Source organism: Cervus canadensis, chromosome 32 (assembly GCF_019320065.1).
Source record: "Cervus canadensis isolate Bull #8, Minnesota chromosome 32, ASM1932006v1, whole genome shotgun sequence".
NCBI lineage: Eukaryota > Metazoa > Chordata > Mammalia > Artiodactyla > Cervidae > Cervus > Cervus canadensis.
This window is the reverse complement of record NC_057417.1, coordinates 36,731,415-36,758,555: the sequence shown is the minus strand read 5'-3', so window position 1 is coordinate 36,758,555 and position 27,141 is coordinate 36,731,415. Positions and strand designations below refer to the sequence as shown.

Here is a 27,141-nt window from a genome sequence, read left to right as displayed (position 1 = left end):
TTTCTAAGTGTGATCATATTACTTCAAAAGCAAATTTAAAGAAAAAAAATTAAAAGAATTCTTTAATAAGAGATGTCCTTTAGTGTCAGATTTTAAAAATAAGATTTTGATCCACTGAATTAAAATGGTGAGCATATTTATCAGACAGTATGGTTTTTTTTAGAGATTCACTCTTGGTCCTAGTGAGCAAAACGAAATTTAAGACAAACACAAAAACAGTAATAAGGCTAAACAGAACCTGTTGGGTCACCATGGCCTTTGCAAGAGCACCCAGGGATACCAAAGTGAGAGGCCCATGTGGTTTATAAGGGACTTTCACCAATTCTTTAAACCCACTCCCGTAGACAAAGTCTTACCCACGAGTAAAGCAAGGCAACAGAAGCTGCATGCCCCAGGCTGTGCTCCCCCATCTCCCCACATCCCCCCATGACCCTGGGGCTTAATGGAATGGGGTGGGGGAACACACACATTTCAGTTAGTAAGACAAAAGTATATCACTATTTTGACAACAAACTAATTTCTTTACATTTGGGGGAAAAAAAAATCTTACTGTACTCAATTTAGAGAGATTAAGCAAGTATTGTGGATACTCCTGAAGTACACTGGAAAAGCCACAGTGTTTTCATGACATCAACTTACTGGAATTCCCAGGAGCTGGGGATCCACAGGCTGCCGAAAAGGTAAGGACTCTGGATCCTGTCGGTACAGAGCTTCCAGGGTTGGCATCAGAGCCTGGCGCAACTCCTCTGGCTTGAAGACTGCAGTTAGAAAACACAGGAAACGACACTGTTGACAAGGCACCCAGACTCCTCCCGCAGAGCTTTTGAATGGAAGCTGGGTTGCTTCTGAGAAGGCCCGAGTCACCTTTCTCCCGGCCGTGAACACTTTCTCAAGCCACCATTCAGGGGTTCTGAGAACACAGTCACGCTAGGGTTTTTAAAACTGCATCCATATCACGAGGCAAAAATACCACACTGAGAAGTTTGCTTGCTCAACAAAAAGATTTCCAACGCCAAATTCTGTTGGAACAGTAAAAAACTGAAGCTAACCTCCAAATCTGCCTCACTGATCAAATGTGTGGAAACAGAGCCATTTTCACCGGAAGGGGCCTTTTCTCCTCAGAAGAAACTTCTCTGTCCTGGCGGAAGTAAACTCAGACCACCTGAGACAGACAGTTTTGTTACAACCTCACCAACAAACGTACATAAGGAAGCTACAAAAATACGCATTTTCCCCAAAAGTTCTCTGCTGCCCCCTCGCACATGTAGCAATAACCACGTTCCCAGGCCCACCCACTGTCTACTACACTCTGTGGTGTCACTGATGTGAGGATAAACACTGGCTGCCGTTCATTCGCACGAGCCCCTCGTGAAGCGCAAGGGTGCGGGTACCGTGCGGGCAGCAGGGCACGTCTCGCAGCCCTCGCGGGCACACACTCCTGTGCAAAGCACAACCATCAGAGAAAGGCAAACACGCAGACAGGGTCTGACGCCTTAGGTCCTAAGTGGTAGGAGGTTTCCACTTTGTGGTTTTTCGGATTTTGAAAGTATTTTCTAGAACGGATACATTGTAAGTTGTAAATTTATAAATCAGATTAAAATACAGTAAAAATTGTATTGAGTACAGCGAGAGAAGGTGGCACTGACTGGGACGAGTCCAGAGGGTTTACTGCCACCACAGCAGGGCCCGCCCAGGTGTCCTGCCTGGCCTCCTGCATTCCAGAACGCCTGGCGGTCCGTGAGCACTGGTGTTGCCCAGTAGACACTCCCCTGCAGGCACAAAGCCCTGGTCCAGGGAGCAGACGTGCCCCGTGGAGCTGTGAAACAGGCAAACCCTGCCCTCAGCTAACCCTTTTTCTTCCAGTCTATTTTACAGAGCTTGGTTTTCTTTGAATAACTCTTTATAAGAAAACAATTCTTTAGTTAATCAATAGCTTCTTCATTCTTCTAAATTAGGGGTCAGCAAACCATGACCCACAGGCCAAATCTGGCCAGCTGCCTGCCTTTGTATGGGCCTGGGAACTGAGAATAGTATTTAAGTTTTTTAATGGTTAGGGAAAAAAAGAATAATATTTCATGATACGTGATTTACACAAAATCCCTGTTTAGTCTTCCAAAAGAAAGCTTTATCGGAACACAGCCAGGCTCATCTGTGCACGTGTCTCGTGGCTGCCTTCCCCACACAAGGCAGGGACCGGCAGCTGCCACAGAAACCAAATGATGTGCACAGCCCGAAACACGCCCTCCCTGGCAGCCCGCACGGTTTGCTGACGCACTGCCCCAGACCCGCTGGGCTTCCGGTGTTGACTGCTTACGGCGCTTACACGCGTCTCACTCTGGATGACTGCTCATTTATTCGCTGAACATTTAAAACCTATGGCAAGGAAAGCTCATTTCTAACTCCTGTCTTTAACCACTACGTTGATTTAGCAAAGCTCCAAATAAGTGGAGGTAGCAGTCAGGAGCTGTACTTGAAACAAGTTCCTGCCACCGACTAGTGCGGTGTCCATGAGCAAGTCACTCCGCTTCTCTGGCTTGAAACCTCCAGACAACGGGACGGCCCACATCAGCAGTGTACACAGCATGGCCCACGGACGACTTGGGGATCCCCATGCTGTCTATGGGGACCGCACCAGCCTGTGTGGCTACCTGAATGGAAATGAATTAATATTAAATAAAGTAAAAAACCCACTTCCTCAGGCACACCTGTCACATTCCAAGTGCCGAGGAGCCACACACGGTTCCACTGGTTATCAGAGGCAGAGGTGGTTACAGAGAGGGCGGACACATGGCATTTCCATCACTGCAGAAAGTTCGAGCACTGCCTGAGGGCTTTTCTAGGGTCTGTGAAATCCAATTCCATGATGCAAAATGATTTTCATGGCAACACTAGGTCATGGTCTGCTTTTTGCACTGTGTGTTGACCTACACGCAGATGGGGCAGGAGCAACAGGGAATACCGTGGATACGAGGGGCAAGACGACCAGGCCGCAGCTCCAAACTCGGCTCAGTGGCCGCGCACTCTCCAGGGCTGCCTTGCATACACAGGTGAAATGCCACCTGCACTTAACAAATGTCCTTGATGAAGGAGCAAAAATCCTTACTGTTATTAAATCTCAGCCTTTGGCTACAGGTCTTTTATTCTGCATGACAAACCTGAAAGCTGTCAGAAAGCATTTCTGCTGCAGGCGGTCGTCGTCTTCAGAGAAAGCACTCGTCTGAGTGCTAAGTTAAGAGCTGAAGTAACTGCAATTTCTCATGGAACACACAAAACTAGAGAGAATGGCTGACAGACAAGCTATGGTTACTCAGGTCTGGGTACACGACAGACATTTTCTCAAAAATGAACAAGTACACCAGTTACTGCCAGGACAACTGACGCTATTTGCTACCAATGATAAAATTTGGACTTTCATCAAAAATTAGAATTTTTGAAAAACTTGTATCTGCCACACAAGCTTGACACCTTGTCAAAGTTTACAAGACTTTTTAAAGCGAGTCACAGTGATATTAATAAATGTGATTTGAAAAAATATCACATAATAAAGTATGCCAACATTTGGAAGATGAGCCAAATTCCCAAATGACCAAAGGATCGTGCTTTAAAAAAAAAAAAAAAAGTCATACAACGGCAAAAGAGCCACTCCGAGTACAAGACAGAAAAATTGTAGAGCACGAGAAATTTAGGGCTATGGATTCAGACTTCACACTGCAACCAGCCTTTAAGAAACTTCTACTTGTTGAATTTTCGTGTAGTATCAAGAAAGAATTGTCTACAAGTATCTGAAAAGGCTATTAAATATTAAAATACTCTTCTCTATTAGCGACTTATCTGGGTGGGGCTGGATTTTCTCCATGTCCTTCAAACAAACAACAGAATACAGCAGCGAAAGGACAGGTAGATAGGAGAGTCCAGCTGTGTTCACTTAATTCTCCGAGAAACAAAACTGTGAAAAACAATGTCACCATCCCAATTATTTTTGTTGTGGAAGTTATTTTTCACCAAAGTGTGTTACTTATGGGTGCCATGAAACAGATTCACTTTTAAATAAATATTAAAAAAGACAACTAGCAGAGCAGAAGTGATGGATGATCCATACAAACAGTAACTTCTCTGGGATGGTCAACCTTTAGGGATGTGAAGAGGTCTCAGACCACAAGCCCGCGGCCTGCTGTCCTCTGGGATCCCCAGGGTCCCAGCGCAGCAGGACTGCACAGCATCAGCCTGAGTTTTTCTGGCATCATTCCTAAACACATCACCTGTACCCCTGAACCACTGAGCCTCGTCTCACATTTCTGTCACCTGACAATTTTCTGACACTGTTTCCTCCTCCCTACTTTGGACACATCTCAGATGGACTCTATCTGACCTCCGCCGTGACCTTGGCTCAGCCTGCTTACTCAGAACCCCAGCATCTTCCCTTCTCTGCTGCCCCCCTCCCGCTGCACTGGTCACTGGTTCTATGCTCCCAGCCCGACTCTGGGCACTCTGTTCCACCTGCACCAGCAGAAACCTACAAACTTACTGGCCCACGTGTTGCCATGGTGGTAACTCCCCAACATCAAGCTCCCAGTCACCTTATCAATGGAGCCCATCAGTGGGTGTCCACGGCGTGCCAAGTAAAGCCAGCACCACCCTGGACAGGCTGGGTGTGGACTGCCCCTCAGAGCCCTAGCACAGACGCTGTGGGCTGGTGCCCTGGTTTCTAAAACCGGGGGAATGGCCAGTAAGAAGGGCAACAGGAAGGGATGGAATTCTTTTTCTGCTTTAGCTTTACATCCACAGCATGCACTCCTAACAGGAGGGAAAAGCAGCTCCACGTGAGTCCCCGAGAAGACCTACTTTTCCTGCGCGGCTGCGAAGGGGACGTGGACTGAGACACTGCCCCATTGGCGCTGCCCTCTTCTTCCTCTTTAGCTTCCACTTTCACTTCAGCTTTCTTTTCATCCACCTCCATTGCTTCCGACTTCTGCTCTGTTGGGTCTGTTTCTTCTTTAACTTGAGAAGATCCTTGTAAGTCCTCCTCCATCATCTTGAGGAAAACAGAGTGGCAGACACAGATACATGACTATGAGAGACCTCTGTTACCACCCAGCCTTCTCAGAAGGCCCTTAAAAGTCTCTACAGGCTTGTTAAAACCTCCCCTAGTCAGAGCTGCATCGATCACTCTCTCTTTCCCACAAGGAGAGGTGGAATGCCTGTGAGTCGCTTTAATACAGTGCCAGTGCATTATGGGCTTAAAAACACACATTGCACATACCATTACCTCTTCAGTAGTTTTACATATATTTCTAGTTTGGGACAAGAATTTCCTCGAAAACTGTGGGAAGGATGGAAAGTCCAACTGCTCAGAGGCCTGGCAGGTGAAGCCCACGAGAGCAGCAGCAAGTGCGGAGGGAGCAGTGGGGAGCGGGGGGCGCTCCGCAAACTGGAGCGGCCGTGGCCCGCCTGAGCGCCATGTCGGCGCTCCCACCTGGACGGCTCTGCTGCCACACGGTGCTGGCAAAGCTCCTCATTTTTCAAGAAAAACCAGAAGTCTAGAGTATTATTTGTAATTTCCCATTTTAAAAATACTGTGTGGGCCAAACAAAATACATTTATAGGCTGGGTTCAGCCCACGGTCTGCCAGTTTTCAACTTCTGCCACAGGTTAATTAGTGGAAGAACACACCCCCCTGAGCAGCCTGCCTCTGGAGAATTATAAATGAATGAAGAACAGCAGTGAAAAAGTTGTTGGATGATTTAAACATTTAAAATATAAGCCAGTGCTCTTCACTTCTGGCAAAATAAAAACAAACCCATACCTAATATCTAAAAATAAAGAGCCAATCTGTTTGTAATCTCCTTCACACCTGAACCGTGACCGAATGGGGCAGGGAGACACAAGCAGGGACGCGCAGGGTGGACACTGGCGCCTCCCCCGGGCGCCCCGGGACGCCACTGTGTGCAGCACGGCCGCCACGCCCAGGAAAGCCACCTACCGCAGCCCCGGGCTCTCCCTTGGGCTCCCCAGCATCGGGCTCTGTGTCCTCCGTCTTGATCTCGGCCTTCATCTCCAGCAGTGGCACCTCGGGGCCCGGCTGCTGGGAGTTGGTTTCGGCACTGGCCACTGAGGATGGAGTGGGGACCCTGTTATCAATGCTGGCTGCTGTCTGGGAAAGCTGCGGGGAAACCAAAATCATTTATCTTTGTAAACAACACAGATGATCTTAAACCCTGCTACTCACCCAACACAGATCCATGTTAATCTTTCTCAAAACTAACCTAACAGGCACCCCTATTTGAGAGAACTGAAGAATATATGTTAAAGGAGGAGTTCCAGAGAAGTCAACATCAGGCAGAAACACAATTGACTTCTTGCCAACAATGCAGAGATGCAAGAGCAGAAGCTTTCTACACTGTGACAGAAAATTATCTTCTGGGAATTTTCTACCTAAGTCAGAGAACCTCCTATTTTAAATTCAATTCCTTCCAACAATGATACTAATGGTTTTGCGAAAAGGATGAATAATAAATATGTGTGTGTACACTGTCAGAAGGGGAATAAGGAACCTATATGGACTTCCCTAGTGGCTCAGATGGTAAAGCGTCTGTCTACAATGCAGAAGACCCGGGTTCAATCCCTGGGTTGGGAAGATTTCCTGGAGAAGGAAACGGCAACCCACTCCAGTGTTCTTGCCTGGAAAATCCCATGGACGGAGGTGCCTGGTAGGCTACAGTCCATGTGGTCGCAAAGAGTCGGACACGACTGAGCGACTTCACTTCACTTCATGGAACAAGAGTGTATAACTAGCCTGTTAATTTCAGGAACAGTGGTGGAGGAGTAAATAAACATTAAGAGACGAAATCTCAAAAAAAAAAAAAAACTCTTACGTTTTCAAGGATTTACCTGATAAGAGTTTTAAGTAAACAAACAAAAACATAACATTACAAAGGGATCTTATTCAGAGATAATCTAAAATAAGAAACAATAAGAACACTCCCTATGGAAAAATAAAAAGTGTCATCTTGGGATTAATTTTGACATTTTATAAATAAATATCCTCAGTCCCCACAAGTAAAGTTAATGCATTTCAGGGGGAAGGAAGTTTTTAAGTTAGGATGGTGAGAAAACAGATACCATGACTCGGTGAGAAACAGCAGCCTCGGGCCCCTGGGGTCGGTGGGGATGGCCCCGTGTGGGGGAGCCTGGCCAGTGCCATCAGCAGAGCACGGGACCGGGACACAGGATGTGCTGCGGCCCTGCCACGGCCAGCTCCCAGGAGGAGGGGGGAGATCTGAGACACAGAAGTGCTACCTGGCTGTGCCATTTTGTCATGAAAAAGAAAGAGCTTCCAGCTGGAAAACAAGGCTGACGGGCAAGGTCAAAGTATGTACAACTAGGAACCTGACTTGTTTACCAAACCCTCAGGACAACTAAATCTCAGAGACGACCACCTGTGACAGGTGATGTTCCTATGGATAGTTTACATATTCTACAGAGGACCCATGTATGAGCTCTTTCAGTTGCTGATTTCTACAAGCTGGTTTAACTGGGAAGATAATCACAAGTCATGTCCTGCCAAACTTGGCCTCCAGAGCCCATTCTGGAACCACCATACAGCCCGTGACAGCTCCATCAGGGTGCAGACACACATGCTGTGCGGCTGCACCAAGGCCTTCACGACCACTTGTTCACGGGCAAGTTCTCATCTGCAACTCCGTGGGCAGACGGCCACAGGCCGAGGGGCTCACCGGGGTGCCAGGGGGCTGCGTGTGCACGGGGGTCGGCTGCTGCTGCGATGACTGCGGGGTGGCCACCGACGGAGGCTGCACTGGGGTCTGAGGCTGCGGGGTCACCTGGGCCTGGGCGGCTGCCTGGACCGTAGGAGTACTCTGCGTCTGGCTGGCGCTGGGCACAGAGCCGGGAGTTGGGGTGGGAGTCTGCCCGGAAGACGATGCGGGAGTTGATGGCTGGGTAGGCGCTGCTGGCTGGGGGGGCGTCACCCCAGGAGCTGCTGGGTGCTGCAGAGATGGCATGCCGGCAGCCGTGGAGGCGGGAGGTGGGGTCTGATGCAGCGGCGGCTGTGTCACTGGTGGGCAAGGCAGCTGGCTGGCCTGGGGCCCAAGCATGTTCAGGGGGTTGGGAAGAGCATTCCCCGGCACCTGCCCCTGACAGGCAGAAGGAAAGGAGCAAGTTAAAACTGTTCTCCCCTCCGTCTGAAAATGTGGCAGCAGACATAAAGAATTAAATATATGAGAACCTGACACGGTTTCTGGATGAGGTCTGCTGACTACACGGGAACGTTCCGCTTGTAACATGTCACTGACCTGCACACTTACAGTAACCTGCGTTTGTAGTAATCAGGCTTTGACTTATGTAAGTGTAGAAATCTCTGGCTTAAACAAACACACATACACTCCACTTACTAGCTCATGTTCCATAATATCCACCCACAGCTAAGACCACTGGAAAAGCTATTTATCTTTTTTAAAAAAATGAGTTACTCAAAACACTGAAATGTTTCAGTATGGTAGTTCTCAACTAGGGACATGCTTTGGAATTACCTGTGGGCCAACTAAAAAGCTATTCTGAATCTAGAGCAGAGATCTGCCAACCACACAGGGCCCAAGGCCAAACCCAGCTAGCTGCTGGTCTCTGTCAATAAAGCTTTATTGGCCAGCAGCCTCTCCATTCACTCACGTGTGAATGCACATGTCTATGACTGCCTCTGTGTCACAGCAGTGGAGCAGAGCAGTTCCCCCTGGTCTACCAAGCTGGAAGTATCTACAGGACAAACCTGTCGACCCCTTTGCTAGAGAAATAAAATTTATGCAAATTAAGAATTAATTAATCGGTATCAGGCTTCCCTGGTGGCCCAGTGGTTAAGAATCCACCTGCCAGTGCAGAGGGCACAAATTCCATCCCTGGTCGGGGAAGAGTCCACGTCGTGGGGCAACGAGGCCTGGGCTCCACAACTACTGAAGCCCTCCTGCCTAGAGGCCATGCTGCACAAGAGAAGCCATCCCAGTGGGAAGCCTGGGCACTGCACTGACAGTAACTTCCACTCACTGCAACCAGAGAAAGCCTGCATGCATCAAGGAAGACTCAGCACAGACACACATAAATAATAATAAATAAAATTTTAAAAAACAATTAATTAATAGGTATTTACTTGGTGAATCTAGTGTAGTCACTGCCTCTTATTCAACGTTATTCACGTTAAGTTAAATAACGAATTCGATCTCTCAGGGGAACACTTGGTCTGTTTTAAATACATGCACGTTTGTACACAGCAGCAATCTGATGCACTCTAACAATTAACAGAAGTCAGGGAAAGGCAGTAAAATGAGTGGAAAATAGTCCCCACCAGCATTATATTGAATAATTAGAAACACATTCAACAAGAAGGGAACTACTCAAATGGCCCAGTTAGCCGGACTTCACCTGGGCAGTTTAAACCAACAGGTGCCAAATCATTAAGCGTGAACTCAAGGGATCTTTTCTCACTCCCTCTTCAAAAACCAATGTCTCTCAGGATCACATGTGAAGCTTAGAATTTAAAATATACAAATAAAAATCAAGAAAATGACAACTAAAAGGGTGGACAGTACCTGTGGAACGCCAGCCTGCGCCGCCGGCTGCCCCATGCCCACGCTGCTCACACTCAGCGCCCCGCTGGACGACGGGAACTGGCTCTGCGGCAGGAACTGGCTCTGCGCAGGCGCCTGGGCCATCATGCTGTTGGCGTGCGCGCCCATCATGTTCGGAGGCTGAGGCATTCGGGACGGAGAAATGGCCATCTACAAGACAATGTGTGCCACTGCCTTCAGAGGGCTGCAGGGCCCATGTCTCCAAGGTGAACCAGAAGAGAGAGGAATCCTCAACTCCCCCTTTCACAGGAGGGGACTGCCATGCGCTAAGACCTCCCAGCTCCCAGGCATTCTGCACGCTTTTTCATGCAGGTCTCTAATGAGCCAGCTCCACACAGTCCTCTGAACAGAAATCAACAGCATGCCATAGTGTAAAGTTCAAATACACCTTTTAGGAGTTCTTGGACTCATTTAGAAAGCAGCCTCAGGAGAGGACGCTCTGAGAGCCAGTGGACACTGACACCTTTCCCCCATTCTGTCACACATCCCCAGAACTCCCCGTCTTCTCACAAAGTCACAGGTGCCAAGGAATCTCTCATTTCAGTAAAAATAAGTAACGGTCAAATAATCCTTGTAGTAATAAGGACCAGAGAGAGAGAGAGAGAGAGAGAGAGAGAGAGATGGAGTTGCCAAAGCACAATACAATCCAAAGGAACAAGCGCCACAGGATTCCCGGACAACCTCCAAGCTCCCGAGGGGAGAACTGTCCTGCTGCAGCGAGGCCTTCTCAGCATAGCTGAGGGGAGGACAAGCACTTACCCCTGGCACGGAGCCCATGCTGTTCATCGGGACAGAGTGGTTCATGGGGGATGCCGCACGCGGTCCCATGGGCGCTTGTGGCAACTGTACATTCCCCAAGGATATTGGGTTAAATGAATTCATCCCTGTAAACGTACCCACAACAGTTCATTAGGAAAAGCACCCGCAGGAAAACAGAATGACAATTTGCCAAAGAAACTTGAAGCCAAATAAGATGGAACACATACACTACATACACAACTGAAAGGAGATCAGTCAATCAGAAAAGATGGCTAAGCAACAGATTGCTCATATCTGGGAAAAACAGCACCACCATGGTGGTGGTGAGGTGGGGGGTGGGGAGCGGGCAGGGCAGTGTGAGGAGAGGAAGGTGGCGCTCAGGGGAGCTGCGAGCAGCTGAGGCAGGGTAGCACTCGGAGCCACAGTGTCCGAGGGTCCGAGAGAGAGCGCAGACGGGTGGGCGGGGCAGTGGGAAGGGGCACCCACCATCCATGGAGGAGGTCTGCTGAGGCCAGGGCACCCCTCTGAGCCAACCCCTCAGAGCCTTCCGGACCACCTGACTCCCAGCAGGAAGCCCACTCCCATCACTCCAGGCCCCCCAGCTCTTTGGCTGGGCTTACATTTATTGTTAGAATCTGGGATAAGACTCAAAACATGGCTTTAATTTTGCAAGGACATGAAGCATTTAGAAAGTGCCCAAGGGTTGGCAGTTCTCAACTTCAGCCTCCTCTCTGCCGACTGGAAAGATCTCACTTACATGACTGCCTTGGCCTTCCCAGGGGTGCCACATCACAAACGACACCTCTTACCAGCCGCTATATGACTCCAGGCCACAGAGCCTCTCTCTCTGTAATTTCCCACAGTTCTCCATGAACTCTGAGTTCAATGTAAATGCTACTTCAGTAAGTCTCAGGACTTAGCCCAGTCCCATGACCGTGAACAGAATCCTGAGGTACTGCCTTAACTGTGGAGCATGAGACAGCATCAAAGAACATGGGCCTCCCTCAGCACCAGCGAGAAATGTCCCAAGTAACCAGGACTTTCCAGGAAGCCTACAGAACAAAGTGCCCTGCTCTTCTGGAGGGTTTTACTGACAAGAGGAGATTTTACTGAGCAAGCAAAAGAGATGCATGAAGCAATGGCACCATAACAAGTTCCTCTCCACAGACATGGACGTGCTGGTGACAGGGGCGTGCAAGCGCTCCCTTCGAAGGCTCCTCCTTCCACACTCTGCTCAACAGCCCCTCCTCAGATCCCAAAGCAGCAGACTCGTCCGTCTTGTCCCCAATACAGGACCCTCTCTCTCCTAAGGCTCAATTTCTCTGCCTTCTTGACTTCTTTCACTCTTCACATCTGGTCCATCTACACGAGTCCCTGAAAAGTTTCCTCCACAGTATCAGCAGCAGCTCTAGCAGGTACAGTGTGGTATGCAGGACGATCACCACAGCTGTTAGAATGGTCCCTCGCTCCCTGAGGGAGCGCACAGCAGCAAGGCCTTGCTTTGGAATCTCCTAGATAATGTCACCACCTCATTTCACAACCGGCAGAAACATCCCACTGTTCAGGTCTCAACCTGCTAGGAGCTGTAAAAGCTCTGAAATGACCCTCACCCCCAAACTCAAATGACTGCTTCAACCACGACCAAAGACTCTCAACTTGAGAAAGAACCTCTGGAAGCTGCTCAGACCAGTTGCCAGGAGCACAGACCCATGAGGGCTGTTGAGCACAGACCCTCCTCAGTGAGCCTGGTAGGCATGGCACCTGTGCTCGTTAGCCCAGAGCAGCCTCACCCGTCCCCCAAACAGGGTGCTCGGGCTTCAGGATAGGCCTGACGCTCTACTTTCAAGTGCTCAGAAATGTTTCTTTCCTCCACCTACAATGCTTTTTTTGGAGACTCTTTCAAGAGAAATGTCTTCTCTTGTCCATCCAAAAAAAAAAAAAAAGTGAACTCCTCCTTCTGATCTCCTTGGAGAGCTTTGCTGTGATCTCCAAACTTCCAAAAGCAACAGATGGCACACTACCTGTGGACATGCCCTATGCTCATCAGTGGAAAGGAAAAAAAAAAAAAGGAAGCAATAAGAAAAGAGAAACTGAAGGAAAAATGGAAGGAAAGAAATACACAGGGAAGAGGACAAACCAATAAACTTTGTGCTGCAGAATGTTAAACCAAAATATGATTTGTAACAACAGTTAAATACCTTGAGAAACCTGCATACGATTCACTGGCAGAGGCATGGGCCCATCTACAATGGCAGAAAAAAAAAAAGGAGGTTACTTAAAATATTCCTTTAGATTTAAAGAGCAGAGCAGATCCCCAAGTGCTGTGCACGGATGCCAGCACACTCTTTAAAGGGCCTTTGTGTGAGAGACTCAACGTCTAAACATAGGCCACCGCAGAACACGGCCACCACCACATGCTTTCAAAGCAACAGGTTTCCTGGGAATGTAATTCTGTGTGCTGAGAAACACACACCAAACACAGAAAGACACACGAGGGAACAGACCCAGGGTGGGACACGCAGTCCTTACTTGGAGGTCTCACAGGCTGTGCCTGGGGTATTCCAGGGGGCTGCGTCCCGGGGGCTGGTAAAGCTGGCTGGTTACCCAGAATGCCTTGTTTGTGTAAACGCGATCTCCGCTTTTCTTCTAGCTCTTTTTGAATCTTGTAGATTTTCTCTGCTAGTAAGTGATAGTATTCATCCTAAAAAGCAGCAACATTCAATACTAGTTATTTGCAAACAAACTGATCTGGTTTTGTAGGTTCTAACAAACTAATGAACTTTTAAATTAAAATTATGAACACTGGCATAGGTAAAGTATTCACCACTTCTAACTCATAAACCAAAGACAAGGGATGCTATGGGACTTAACAATCAGGGGATGCCAAGTCCTCATGACAGTTCATTCCACAGCTGAACCTCTTCTTGCATATTCACTGACACAGGTGACAACACAGTACAAGCTCTGTAAACACTCCACTATAAAGTACACCCACAGACTAGAAAAACTTCATATACCTCATTTACCACTGTAGTGGGAATACTTAAGATTTTGCAGTTACAAACCAAGAGAGGTGTGCAGGGAGGACCTCAAGCGAGGAGACCAGCAGGCTGATGGAAGCCCCCACTCCTCCCCACATCCAGACCCGCAGTCACAGGCCCCCCAGGTGTCGTGCGGCTGAACACAAACGCTGACCCACCCTGCTGTTGGCAGACTCGTACATGTCCCCTTCCACTTTCTTAGCATAGGCCACCAGGTTCTCCATGCGACGATCCTTCAGGGCTGCAGGGTCAGGTGTCGGGAAGATGGCTTGGACACTGAAAGGATAGCACGCACTCTCAACCTACGTTTAGTACAATGTCAACATCCTGCCATTCCACATGTGACACAGGAAGAGAAGAAACCACCGTCTACCTTCGGGCACCATATACTGTTGAGACCCCCAACCTCTTGCCTAGTTCATGTGCAGTCACTCTTTGGAGATAATACTGATCTGTCAATTTATCCACAAGCCAAACACAACAATATTTCGCTATTAACACTAAGTGCTTGACCAACTCAAGAATAATATGATTTTTGATTAAGATAATGAAGGAGAAAAAAAAGAAAACTCCATCGGAATTGAGTTGATTAACGTCACCTTCATTTAACTTAAATTGCTGGAGAAATTCAACTATTAATTTCCCATGTTAATTGTACGATGGTATTGTGAAGCCATCTGTATTTACTAGGCCCAAATTCCTGCAATTCTCAGGGCTCCCCACAACTATAACCTTGAGCCATAAAATAAGACAAGCTTCTGAGTGAGTCCCAGCTCCCCATGCACCGAGAGCTTAGAAAACAGGCCTGTCCCTGTGACATGAGTCAAAGTTCATATTCATCTCCAGGATCCACCGGGCACTCAGAATCTGGGATCCTCCGGCCTCCCTAAACAAGCATGTGACCCCCTTCAGTTGCAAGGGTATGATCACCTGGGGCCCCAAAGAACACCTGGGAGTTAATCAGACACCCAGGAAACTGCAAAACTGTCACATCGCCATCAGTCACAAAGTGCTTCCATCACATGTGAATAACAGGTGAGAGGGCCACGTACAGTTTATGCACGAGATGGCTCCGCAGGTCCTGAGTGACGTGTTCGTGCCAGCTTTTCCGAACGCCGGTGCTGGAAGGAGGTGCTGCTGCAGGTATGGTGCTGAGGGTTCCAATGTTTCCGGAGTTTGAGCCGTCATTCATCAGGGGGCTGAGGGGAGAGTAAGAACAGGTCATCCAACTGAAAAAGTGACTCACAGGCCATTCATCTAACTAAGGTTCTTCAACCACATGCGACTTTAAACTCTGTTATCTGTTAGAAAGAAAGAGGGAGGGAGGGAGGGGAAAGGGAGAGAGAGAAGGGAGGGAGGGAAACAGCCCTACACTTTAGAAAGAATCAAGAGTTCTGTGTGGTTCCCAGCCCACTTTAACATGTGACTGTCACTCGATAGAAGCCAAATGAAACAAGGGTCTTACTTTGTGGCCCCAAGGGAAGTTGGAAGAGCTGATTCTGAAATCAAGTTTGGTGGCTGCTGATCTGTTGTTATTCCTCCTGCTGGAATGTTCATTGGGTTATTTCCTGAAAGACAAAAAGAAAAGGAATCAACCAACTCCTAAATTATACACCTCAAAGTCCTCATTAACAGACAAATAACAAGTCACATATAAATAAATGATTCTTATGAAAATTATTCTTATGACTCATAATAATAAATGCTATGGCAGGAACTCTGGGAGTTATATTTTCAATAATGGTGGTCAAATTGTATAAATTCAGTTGCTTCCCATCGCATTTGAAAACCAAAGAAGAGCATTTCTATAGAGGCTGGCTGGCATCATGAGTGCTTGGTGGCTGAGGAAAAAAAATCAGAAATGATCCATCTGCAGTTTCGGTTTTGATTCTGGCTTCATTCCCGTCACATATACTTCATCATCTTTTTGTTTTGCATATCAGAAGATAAAAATCATAGAAAATAACTTTAGGTGAAGAAGACAAAACGTCAGTTTGTCTACAGTATTTGTTCTAAAGTAAGAGAAAGGTGAGACGCAGGTTAATAGTCTTGTCCCAGATTATACCACCAACAGAAGTGGTGTCAGACTGGAAGGGACATTTCAAGACTCCAACCCAGTCTTCTAGCCAGCAGGAGTCAGAGATGCATTAGGGCAACTGTTTCCCAACAGATGAAGTATCTTTAAGGTGAAAATACTTTATTAGGAAAAGAACAAAACCAGCACAACATCCCTGTTCTGAGATCCCTGTCAGCCTGTCCAGATTCAGACTGGTTGGCTCCAGTCACAAGTAGTCCACAACCAAGACATGCGAGGAGCTGCAGAGTCAAGGCAAGTGGTACTGCCCTAATTCCAACCTGTGAGATTTTGCATTCTGAGCCATGTGAAATGCCCTTTATGAAAACTATCCAGACACAAGCGACAAAAATGCTGGTTCATTTGCAAATGTGATTCATCTCACAAGCCTGTAACATCTTCAGTGTACCTGACACTTTAGCCTTTTCCTGGAATTTTTTTATTTTAATCATTTAAAAGATACCATTCACCATAATATATATATATATATATATTTGAATTTTATTATATATATATATATTTATTTAAATTTAAAATTTGAATTTAAAGTAAAAACAGTAGCTGAAAACAGCACTGGGCTCCAGAAGGCTCGTCATTCCCGACACTGCATTTGCACAAGGAAGTTCTCAAGAGTCCTTTCACCTACCCAGGGGGTTGAGACTCCTCATCTGCTGGTGAGTTTGAGGCTGTGCTGGTTGCTGGCCAGGAACCTGAGGCTGCAGCTGCGTCTGGGGCTGGTTCAGGTAGGGGAGTCCAAGAGCAGCATATGCTCGTTGCATGGAGCTGGGGTCTATCGGATTTGGGTTACTTAAAGAAGTAGCATTCTGTTGGCCTGTGCCAACAGAACCAATGGTGTTTTGAATTCCACTAGCTGGAGACCCCAGGATGGCTATAAAAACAAACAGACAAACACAAGAGGTATGTAAAAGGGAAAAGTCCACAAATGAGCTAAAAACTACTGAAAAACAAGTAAAATTTTATCAGAAAACCACCTATGTATGTCATGAAGCACTGGAACCCCGCTACCAAGAAACTGTGCAGACAGAAGGAGCCCATCCTATTAATCTCATCTGTACAGCGGCACATGAAGAACAAAAATCTGAAGAGAATTCAAGCTTCTATGTTAGCAAACAATGGACCAGAAAATCAGTGATCATGCAATCAAGGTCAGCATGTATTAAACCTCGAGCCCCACAAGAAGTCAGTTCTGGGGAAACAACAAACATGGGAAAACACACATTCTTTGGAGGTCGTCAGCCACCACTGAGACGAGCTAAGCAGCCCCTCCTGCTGCTGCCCCCCCGGGCCCCTCACTGCTCGCTGGCACAGGGACAGAGGAAGAAACGCAGGAGCAGAGGAGACGCCCAGCTGGTCGGTTCTGTCACTTACTAACTTAGTCAATATCTTACTTACTAAAGGTGTCAAGTAACAATAACTTAATTAAGATCTCTGACACAATCTTCCAAAAAACAAAACTACATTTCCTTGAATCAGTGACGTACAGTGACCAGGCAACACCACGCCTCTCTCCTCCGAGTTTCCTATGTGGGAGGGCACCATGCTAAGCTCTCTGCTATGTGAAGCTGTTCAAGAAATACTGTGCCTGACTGAGGAAAATCTGTAGCAACATAAAAAGCCCCATTCCCAAGGGCTTCAAAGTTAACAGAGATGACCCAAACACCCATCTGTCCATCTGTCTGTCCATCCGTCCAAATGTCCTAATCGGTTTTCAACATATGGCAGAAGTTCTGTGTCATATCATTGATTCTTATTTGAAAGAGTTCCTTTCTTTCCAACTTCCCCAAACTTTAGAGTCACATCATGAACAGCAGCTTATAAAACTGATACTATAATATAAGATCTTTGAGACATAAAACACTATCACAAAATTTTTCTTTAAAATTCAGACCATTACTATAATAGTAATATCCTCACATCACCATCAGCGCAATAACATAAACAACTCAAACATTTGTCTGAGTAACTTCATGAAACCAAAATGTGTTAAAAAAAAAAAAAAAAGCCCTTGATAATTACATATTTCATACTATTTAACTTTTCTAATAAGAATATTCAGATCTCAAACTCATTAATGCTCATTAGACACAATTATACACACCAAGCACCTCATTATTATAAATGAAAAGCAATTCCCAAGGTACATTTTATGACAAGTATGTAGCTCTGAAATAAGTCATGTATAATACTTTTAAAGGTATTTTTCCTAATAGTTAATACTCCATGAAACTTTAAACACATGCCATTGTACTATTGAAACTGACATGCTGAATTGTCTAAAAGAACTACGATGGAAAAAGGAAAGTGACAATGGTAAGATGATTTATTTTTCTATTACTTTGCGGTGTAAGGAGGAACAGACCTAGACCTACACTGACACGCATACTGATCAACTGTGGAGAGAGAGGAACTTAAAGAAACAAGGTGTACAAGGCTTCGGGTTTTGGGTGAAGATGCAACAGCAGTGCCTTAACAACGATTTCTTTCTACTAAAATCCACTCGTGTCCACACTTCCCTAAATGCCATCCTTTTACCCCAAATTCCCCATCCTGGGAGGAGTGCCACTCCCAAGCTCAAGGCCACTTATGGGCCACTTACGGACTTCCTCCTCTAGTGGAAGCTGCTGACTTGGTCACTGTATTGTGTGTGTTAAAAGCATTTATGTCCTAAATGTAAACATTACTGTGTTTTTTACTTTAAGATAAAACATACCTGAAGACAGGCATTTGGTACTTGACATTTCTAACTAATTTAGAGACAAGGAAAAGAAAATACAAACAAATAAAAAGGTCTTTGACATACAGGCATGGCCCAATCTGAGTCCAAATGATGCTATGAGATAAAATCTATGCTTCAGGGACAAGGAACGCAGGCATTTCCTACGGGGTGACGGCTGGAAGGGGAGTTACCTGGTGAAAGCCACCACAAACTCTTTAAGTTCTACAAGCTCTACAAGCTTCCGCTCACACTGCTAGTGTCCCGGCAGCAGCTGGCCTTCCCTGAACCCCTCCGTGGCCGCCAGGCCTCTGCTCCTCTATGGACACCTTCGACTCCTGCACTTGCTCCCTCCGTCCTTTCCTCCCTCACTTCCGAGCACAGACTCCACGACAGACACGGACAACAGGACAGAAGTGAGCAGTCTGTGCTCATGGAGCTCAGGGTCTGCTGGGAGAGCAATATCTCTAATAATGAAAGGCTACAGCCCTGGATCCCGTATCAGAGAAAGTGGTCTCTGATCAAGATGATCAAGACCATCTCCTCTTCCCTGCACATTCCCTGCAGCAGGACCCACATGCGCCTCACCGGGACTCTCCTCCCACCAGGGCGCTCGCCTCAAGCTGCAGCAGAGGAACAGGAGCCCTCCCAGCACCGCAGCGCTGAGGGCTCTGAGGCTGAGCAAAAACGTGAGGAGTGCTAACACAGCAACGTTCCACCTATCTGGTGTCACTGAGAATACAGCCTGCTACATGGATCAATTTTACACATTATTGACACTTACCTCTCTGTTTTTTGGCCATGCTGCGTGGCTGAGGGGATCTTAGTCCCATGCCCTCGCAGTCAAAGTGTGGAGTCCTAAGCACAGGGAACTCCCAATGTTTACCTCTTTAGATATCAACACTTCTTGTTCTTTTTACCATTTTTACATCTTGTTTCCTTTCTCAGAGCTGAAGGCTACGTTTCACACACAATCGATCCTTGTAATATCCCAGCACTCAGGGTCTCAGTGCATCTCAGTACAGTGTGGCCCCTCTCCCCGGGCATCAGTCAGCAGTCCTGCTGCCAGCACGTCTCCAGAGTGCCCCACTCCCCTTCTGCCGCAGCTACTAAGGACAGAAAAGGGCCAGGCTTCACAGCTGGCTCTGTCCAGCACTCACTCCTCTGTGGGCATAGAGACTGGCCCATGGACAGGCTCCACATACACTAGCCACTGCTGATGTGCAACACTCGGCTCCCCACAAGTTCCAGCCCCCAATTAGTCTCAATAAAACTGCGCTCAATTTGGAAAGCCAACAAAAATGGACACGCTGAATTCCAAAACTTTGTCAGGTTGTTGGGGGCTACTCCATGGGGCAGGCAAAGCAGCCACTACTTGGTCATCACCTGGATTTCCACCAAGAGAGTCAGGCTCGAGTCTGCTCAGACCTGCAGACGTCTCTGCAGAGCTGCTCCCACAGCACAGGGCATCCCAGGCCCGTGCACCAGGGCAGAGGGACACCCGAGCCGAGGGCCAGGCCCCCCATCACAGCCAGCACCAAGCAAGAACGCGCGCACCCTGCAGCAGGCCATCCTCAGAAGTCAAACAGCTCAGAACTGGCAACCTGGCGCTGCCCAGAAGAGCAAGGACAGAGCTCCTCCAATGAAGGCTATCACCGGGGGCTGTCTCATACTTGAGCCACAGGCAGCCTCGCCATCCCCCTGCCCCCGCCCCCACTGAGGGCTGTCACAGAAGCGCTGGTGGTCTCTGGAGAGCCTACAGGTGAAGCAGGGGCCGAGCCTGCGAGTGCTTGTGGAGCACCAAATAGGCATCTGGAGGGCATGTTTTAAGCAGGACTCAACACCACGAAGGCAGGCATCTCAAACAATCAGAGGGGCCTAAAGCTGGATCACCGGAGAAGGCAATGGCAACCCACTCCAGTAGTCTTGCCTGGAAAATCCCAGGGATAGAGGAGCCTGGTAGGCTGCAGTCCATGGGGTCGCTATGAGTTGGACACGACTGAACGACTTCACTTTCACTTTTCACTTTCATGCACTGGAGAAGGAAATGGCAACCCACTCCAGTGTTCTTGCCTGGAGAATCCCAGGGATGGGGGAGCCTGGTGGGCTGCCGTCTGTGGGGTTGCACAAAGTCGGACATGACTGAGGCGACTTGGCGGCAGCAGCAGCAAAATTGGATCACAGCGTAGGGCCAAGTAGTGAGTGGCAAGCCAGCAGAGGTATTCAAGCCAGGGGTCTGGGGAGGCTGACTGAGACCCCCGAGGAGGCCCAGGCAGCCACGGGCAGTGGGCAGGCTGGGGTGGCCCTGGGCTGATACTGCGGCACCCATTCTGACAGTCCTTCTGCTCTGAGCTGGGAAACCCGTGGCTGCCCAGAGCAGGCCTATCTCAAGAGCTCCAGGACTGACGTTCCGCCCTGCGAGGCATTCAGAGCGGCAAACACGCAGAATTTGTTAAGATGCAGTCTAATAACACAAGAGGCCTGGGGGAAGGTCCAAGTCTCTGCGTTTCTTATCAGCAACAAGAGGGTGCACCTGCAGTTGGGCTGAGGACCATATGCGGAGCAGCAAAACCCCCCTGAGGAGGCAACATGAACTCAGACAGGGAGTCTGTTCTGTGCCGCCACAGCCCGCCCACTGCCACCCTGCACAGTTCTGGGAGTCAGGTGCCAAGACTGACGCTTGCACCCTGCAACGTCCTCATTAGTCAATAAAATCTGACAATCTCTATAAGGGATGGATAATGCAAGATCAGTGACTGCAGAATCTCTGGACAATAACTTGTGGGAAAAATTACACGAAGTCTACTCCACACAGGACACAGAAGTCTGGGTTTCCTCTCAGTGGCCCCTGTGTAGGCGCCACAGGTGACCTGGGCAGGCCTTCTCAGCAGAGACATCAACGGGAGGAGTCAGAGAAGCAGGGTGTGTGCACCAGGCAGGGCGAGCGTCTGCGGGGAACCCTGCTTGGACAGCACAGCCTCGGGGGACACAGGTGGATCTCAGATGGTCCCTGGGGGTCCTGACCACCCACTTACAAACCTCACTTGCATAGGAATCTGAGTCCAATCAGAGGTGTCCCCTTGCAGGCATGTCAGCCTCGCTGTCTAGAAAGTTCTTCCCTTGTCACTTAATTGAAGCTGGGCTTTGCCCAGCCCCACCTCCCACACACACTGACCCTCCCTGCCAGGACTGCCGACACCACTGATTCTATCTCACTCCCCTGAGTGATACCACTGTTGCTTCACGTTTTATTTCTGGCTGCACCCCACAGCATGAGGGATCTTACTGTGCCCTCATGAACCATGTGCCTCACGAACCTCATGTGCCCTTTGAACCATGGATCAAACCTGTGCCCCTTACAGTGGAAGTGCAGGGTCTTCACCACTGGACCACCAAGAAGTCCGAGATTGATTCCATCGTCACATTTTTAAAGTACAGCTGACCGTTGAACAAGACAGGTTTCAACAGCATGGGTCTGCTTACACAGACAGTTTCCAACAGTAAATACAACAGCCACACATTATCCATGTTGCTCGAAGCTGTGGCGGAACCACGCTGCCAATGGGCTGGGAGGGCTGTGGCCCTGACTGTGCAGAAGGATCAGAGCCCTCATCCTGAGCTGTGCAAGGGGCAACTGGACAGAGTCCATCAGCCGCTGGAGGGGCAGAGCCACACTTCCCCACTGTTGCTACGGCCCATTTCACGCACGATGGGCACAGTTTGCTTCAAGAGAGGAGAACAGCAGCAAACATTTACAGAGAAGACACTGCTACAACTCTCTCGCTCATCCTATCAAACTCCTTGTCCTCGCAAAACCATAGTGCTGGAGCCAAAGGAATACACTCAGAGCAGAAACCTAACTTGAGAAGCATTAAAAACAAAAACATACACAAAAATACACACTAAAATACCCCACTTTCATTTCTTTCATGAAAATTTGCTAAAACCTTGTACAGAGTTCGTCTATATGCGCCCCGTGACTTTATATTGTGAAGTCGCCCTGACAACACCTTACATTATGACTGGGAGAAACGCTGTGGTTTACCACTTCTGAGGGCTCATGCTGGATCAATCATTACAACAAGCAGGCAGTTACAAAGATGTTAGAAAAAAACCCACACTCATTTCTTTTTTTTTTTTTTAAATAAAAACCACACAAAGTGTTTCTTAAAAAGAGAAATCTCAAAAGTTTACAACTGTCATGGCAATACATATTAAAAACCAAAGGATCTCAGAAAATTCAGTCCCAAATTAAAGGTTAAGAACACTATCCTAATTCATTATTCATGGAATGAATACTGTACAACCACAAACTCGATATTAAGTATCTTGACACTTAAAAGGACTATAACTGAAATACATCCTAAAACATAAGAAACCATAACCATCACATGTTAGTAAGAAAGAAAACATTTTACACTAACTTGGAAGAAACTCAGACTGTAGTCCACTAGAACTGTTCTCTCAAATATCTGCTTCTAGAAGACACAGATTCCTAGATCTTCACTTTATGTAAGAAATGTCCTAGAAAATTGTGTATTAATTCATTTTTTGCTTAATAAAAGTATAATTTAACTGATTTAGGAAATCTGATTTAGGACTTTTAAAGGAAACTTAGTATGACTGCTTCTACCGGGGAGCAAGGGAGGGAGGATGGGCCCGTGGCCCTGGACTGCCTTTCCTGGGCCATGGCCACTCCTGTGTGTGCGGGGTGCTGGGGGCTCGGGAGGGAGTGGGGCCTGGGGGCTCCACCACCTTTCCCAGTGCCACTTGGAAACAAGCAGAAAGAGAAGCAGCATACGTGTTCTGAGGCAGCACCAGGTCTGCCCAAGAAGAATGAGAACAGTGGACACGTAACCACAATCAGGGCGGGTGGGGCGAGATGGCCCAGATGAGGTGGAGAAGACGCAGACAGGGCTGGAGTTCCGAGGGCAGCTCCAGCCCGCGGCGACACGAGAGCCAAGGGACACACCCCGAGAGCACAGTTGGACTCGAAGACAACTGGAAGGGACTGAGCGTCGGGGAGAGACGCTCACCCTTTCCCTGCTCCGATGCCCGGGGAGCCCCCGGGAGCCACACAAGGCCTCCTGGGGGGCACTGCCTCAGCACCCGCTAAGCGCACCCAGGCCGATGGGAAGATGACGAAGCAAGGGCGCGGCAGTCCTGGCGCAGAGACCCTCCACCTGCGCTGAATGAACTGTCAGCTGCACAACTAGGTCTGGGAATCGCATTGCCTCCACAACACCTGCATGTGGAATTTACACCAACCCATCCTGACTGATTCTTCTAGAACAAGGGGTCCTCAAAACTTACTTCAGGGCGATTTCAAAAAGTGTCCCGTCTACTCCACCCCTCAACCCAGTCACTGTCATTACAGTGACAAACGCTGAGTATCTGTCAAGAAACTCAGAGAGCCACCCGCCAGCTCTCGCCTCTCTGATCCAAGTGACGTCCCTCTTCTGCACTCGCTGCTCTGCTGTGGCCGAGTCCAGAGGGCTGGGGAGGGGGATTCCCGCGCTGGGGGCGGGGTCACCGAGCAGCGGGGGCGCCCGAGTGCCGGCTGTGCCGAGCTCGCCCCTCGGCTTCCGCCCGGGCGCCCCAGCTCCCACCGCGCGTGTGGCGGCTGGTCTCTGCCCTGCTTCCTGCCTGATCCTCTGTGCTCTCAGCGTCTCGTCGCCAAGCTTCTCTGCCCCCCGAGCTCACTTACTTTGTTGGTTTCGCTTGTCACTGGCATTTTTCAAAGGGAGGCAAACAGGACAGTCATGTCGTGTGCAGTTCTTCCAATGAGAGATGATTTGTCGTGAAGATGCGCAATGGGCAACTATGACCAGAAAAACAGCGAGACGTTATTTTCTATCCAGACCGGTGGCGTTCAATCACACCTACATTATAAGGCCAGCGTCCGCAAAAATGGGCATAAGCGTGACTGCAGCACGGGGCAGGCCGTCCTCAACTTACAAACAGACTGCTTGCCAGAAAGTCTGTAAGTCGACTACTGAGGATTCCAAACAAAAACTTCCCAGAGAAGCAATGTTATGAATGATGGTGAACAAGGTTTAGCCCACAAATCAAAATCAAAAACAAAACAATACTACCTGGCCTGAAATACCACACAAGTGGAATGAAAGGCAGAACAAATAATAATTCTGCAATGTCACTATTTACAATAAAAAGTTTACATTATGTTTAATAATGCTCAAGGACGAAACCATCTAAACACTAGAGTTGAAGAAACACAGCGAAGCAGATGAGAGGCCTGCAGAGACCCTGTGGGGGCCCGGGCACTTCTCAGAGCACTCGAGATGGCAGCTGCGGCTGGACCCTCTGTCTCTATCTTCGCTTCCACTTCTTCCTAAAGGTCCAGCACGACCCTCCTCTGCTTCTCCATCAGGACAGGGTTACACCCGGGACTCACAAGTGTCACAAGGGGAAGCAGGGAGATCAGGGAGACTCTCCCCAAGGTTAGGAGCACAAGTGAGAAGAGAGAGAAAGAGGATAAAGATTAAAGGGAAGTTAAGGAAGGCTTCTTCAGGAGAAATGGGGTGTCTGTGTGAAGACCAGAGAAGGGGCACATGCGTGCACGATTCTCCCCCCTGGAGAGGAAGGTGGAAGGAGGTGGCAGGGGTGGGCAGTACACACAGGTCCCCAGGACAACCGGGCCAGGAGCCCGATGAGCCAAGACAGAAGGGCAGAGGGGCAAGGCAGCGGCCCCGGCGCCTGAGCGCACAAAACGACTGCAAGACAGATGCTCCAGGCTTGGGGAAAGGCGTGTACATGCATGTGTGCGCACTACACTGTTAGAAAGAAAACCTGAACTAGACATGTATGGCGAAGACAGTGCTCAAGAAGGGACACAGGTCTTCTGTGACAGAGGAAGGCAGAAAAGAATGAGTGCAGGGCGCAGCTCCACCAGCAAAAGTTCACGGAACGTCATAGAACCACACTGCCTTTCTCCTGGGCAGGTGAGTGTCCAGAGGCATCTGACTGGTCAGCATGTGGGGACGTGGGAGGTGGGAACCTTATCAACAGGAGAGGTGCCAAAGAACACCAGCTGAGTCCACCCTTGGCTCCACCACCAGGACCTGAGCGAACGGCACTTACCTTGACACGCCTTCCCAGCCTGACAATGCGTCATGTGATTCAAGACGTTTTTCATGGTTCGACAATGTGGGAGTGAGCAGGCCCGGACCTCTCCGTTGGCTTGTTCTCGCCTCTGACATTTATGAGCGTGAAGCAGTAGGACCAGCTGCTGCTGTATCAGTTTGCGTTTTTCGGGATCTGCAGTGGGGCCCGTTGCAATTGCCTGTGCAGGTACAATTCCCACTGATGTTTGCATCTGAGACTAAAATAAAACAAATTAACACAAACATTTTAATAAGCTTTCAGAGTTCCAATTCATGTTCATTAACTATTTTTTCAAACTAAGGGTAAAGCTGAGTGACAGTGTAGGCCACAGTGAGAATGCAGCTGGTGAGGTTCTTTAATTCATTGGCAATTTATCATGCTACAATACATACAAGTGCAGGAAAAGCTGTTATTATATTAGGCTGAACCATATGAAACCACTGTTTCTCTAAGCCAAATGATCAAACATTGGCAATTCCATATGATTCAACCTAATAAAAAGATCGTCAAGGACTGACCAATTCCAACCCACTGTGCTCTGACAGAGCAGAGGAATCAGAGCCACCCTGCAGATTCCTAATCTTCTGACTGGAAGGACAATACCTGCAGCATTCATTACTTCTCCTAAAAGATTAAGACAGCATTTATCTTGAATACAACCATCCAGTACAATCGTTAATGCTTTGCATTCCATTAAAATTTCTACTTGGACATCAGACAATATTTTTTCTAGGTATTAGATGATCTGCTAAAGATAAAGAAACAGAGCTTAGTTACTACTTCTATCCTTTCAAAATAGTAGGCCAGATCAACCATACCTCTTAACTGCAAAGAACACGGGGACCTGTGGAACTCTTACTCTTTACCAACTACCAACATTCTTCTGAAATTTACCAAAGAAACTTTGAAATGAGAGAAATGTAGTGTTCCTAACATGCAACAATATAATCCATATTTCAGGGATTTTCTGATCTACTGCTCTGATTAAATCACACTTCTGACTTCATTTCCCAACACCTAGTGCCTCCCATGAAGTACAACACAGCTCTGATTTTTCAAATGAAGAATCAAAACTATATACATTTGCAACTAGGGGAATACCAAGTAAAAATATATTTCTTTATGAACCAAAGTTCACTGTAAAAAGTTAGAGCATTTTGTGTTTTGGTTTTACGCTGATGAGAACTCATAAAATAAGTACACAGAAAGCCACCTGGCTTCGCTCAGGAGCACAACTCTTAGAACCCTAACCAGGAACCAAAACAAAAGCAAAATTCAAGCCGAGAGGCCGAGTGTACTGAGTGCAGAAGCAACGCCCGAGGGAAAACAGCCTCCTTGCCTTATGTCTATTTCCCCGACTGTAAAAATAATACATGCAAAATGTGTGAGACAAGTGCTCAGGGCTGGTGCACTGGGAAGACCCAGGAGGATGGGATGGGGAGGGAGGCGGGAGGGGGGATCGGGATGGGGAACACATGTAAATCCATGGCTGATTCATGTCCATGTATGGCAAAAACCACTGCAATATTGTAAAGTAATTAGCATTCAACTAATAAAAATAAATGAAAAAAAAAAATACATGCAAAATGTGGAAAGCAAAGAACTAAGGAAATACTTAACACCTGCAATCTTGAGAGCCAGGAGTTCACTGCGGAAGTGCAGACAGGTTTTTCTCTTTCCAGTCTTTTTTGTATGTACGAACCATGACCAAGAGTCTTATTTATATACATTTGGCCTGCTATTTATTCTAGGTTCTGCCCCGTACCAGTTAAGTTG

At 47.9% G+C, this 27,141-nt stretch overlaps 1 protein-coding gene and 1 non-coding gene across 2 annotated transcripts in view; one reads left to right on the top strand and one right to left on the bottom strand.

Annotated features, from left to right (window-relative positions):
- LOC122432734 (CREB binding protein) overlaps positions 1-27,141 on the bottom strand; it is a 118,663-nt gene that overhangs the window by 23,318 nt on the left and 68,204 nt on the right. Inside the window, exons 4-17 of the mRNA XM_043454782.1 lie at positions 25,342-25,582; positions 23,948-24,061; positions 16,153-16,395; positions 14,898-15,000; positions 14,485-14,631; positions 13,591-13,708; positions 12,921-13,092; positions 12,590-12,634; positions 10,392-10,516; positions 9,594-9,782; positions 7,734-8,150; positions 5,981-6,160; positions 4,843-5,032; positions 640-758 (exon numbers count right to left, since the gene is read on the bottom strand). Coding sequence (XP_043310717.1) covers positions 640-758; positions 4,843-5,032; positions 5,981-6,160; positions 7,734-8,150; positions 9,594-9,782; positions 10,392-10,516; positions 12,590-12,634; positions 12,921-13,092; positions 13,591-13,708; positions 14,485-14,631; positions 14,898-15,000; positions 16,153-16,395; positions 23,948-24,061; positions 25,342-25,582 — 2,403 coding nt within the window. The remainder of the gene's footprint in view (positions 1-639; positions 759-4,842; positions 5,033-5,980; positions 6,161-7,733; positions 8,151-9,593; positions 9,783-10,391; positions 10,517-12,589; positions 12,635-12,920; positions 13,093-13,590; positions 13,709-14,484; positions 14,632-14,897; positions 15,001-16,152; positions 16,396-23,947; positions 24,062-25,341; positions 25,583-27,141) is intronic.
- Positions 6,563-6,634, top strand: TRNAC-ACA. The gene has a single exon. It is a non-coding gene; the product is annotated as a tRNA-Cys (tRNA).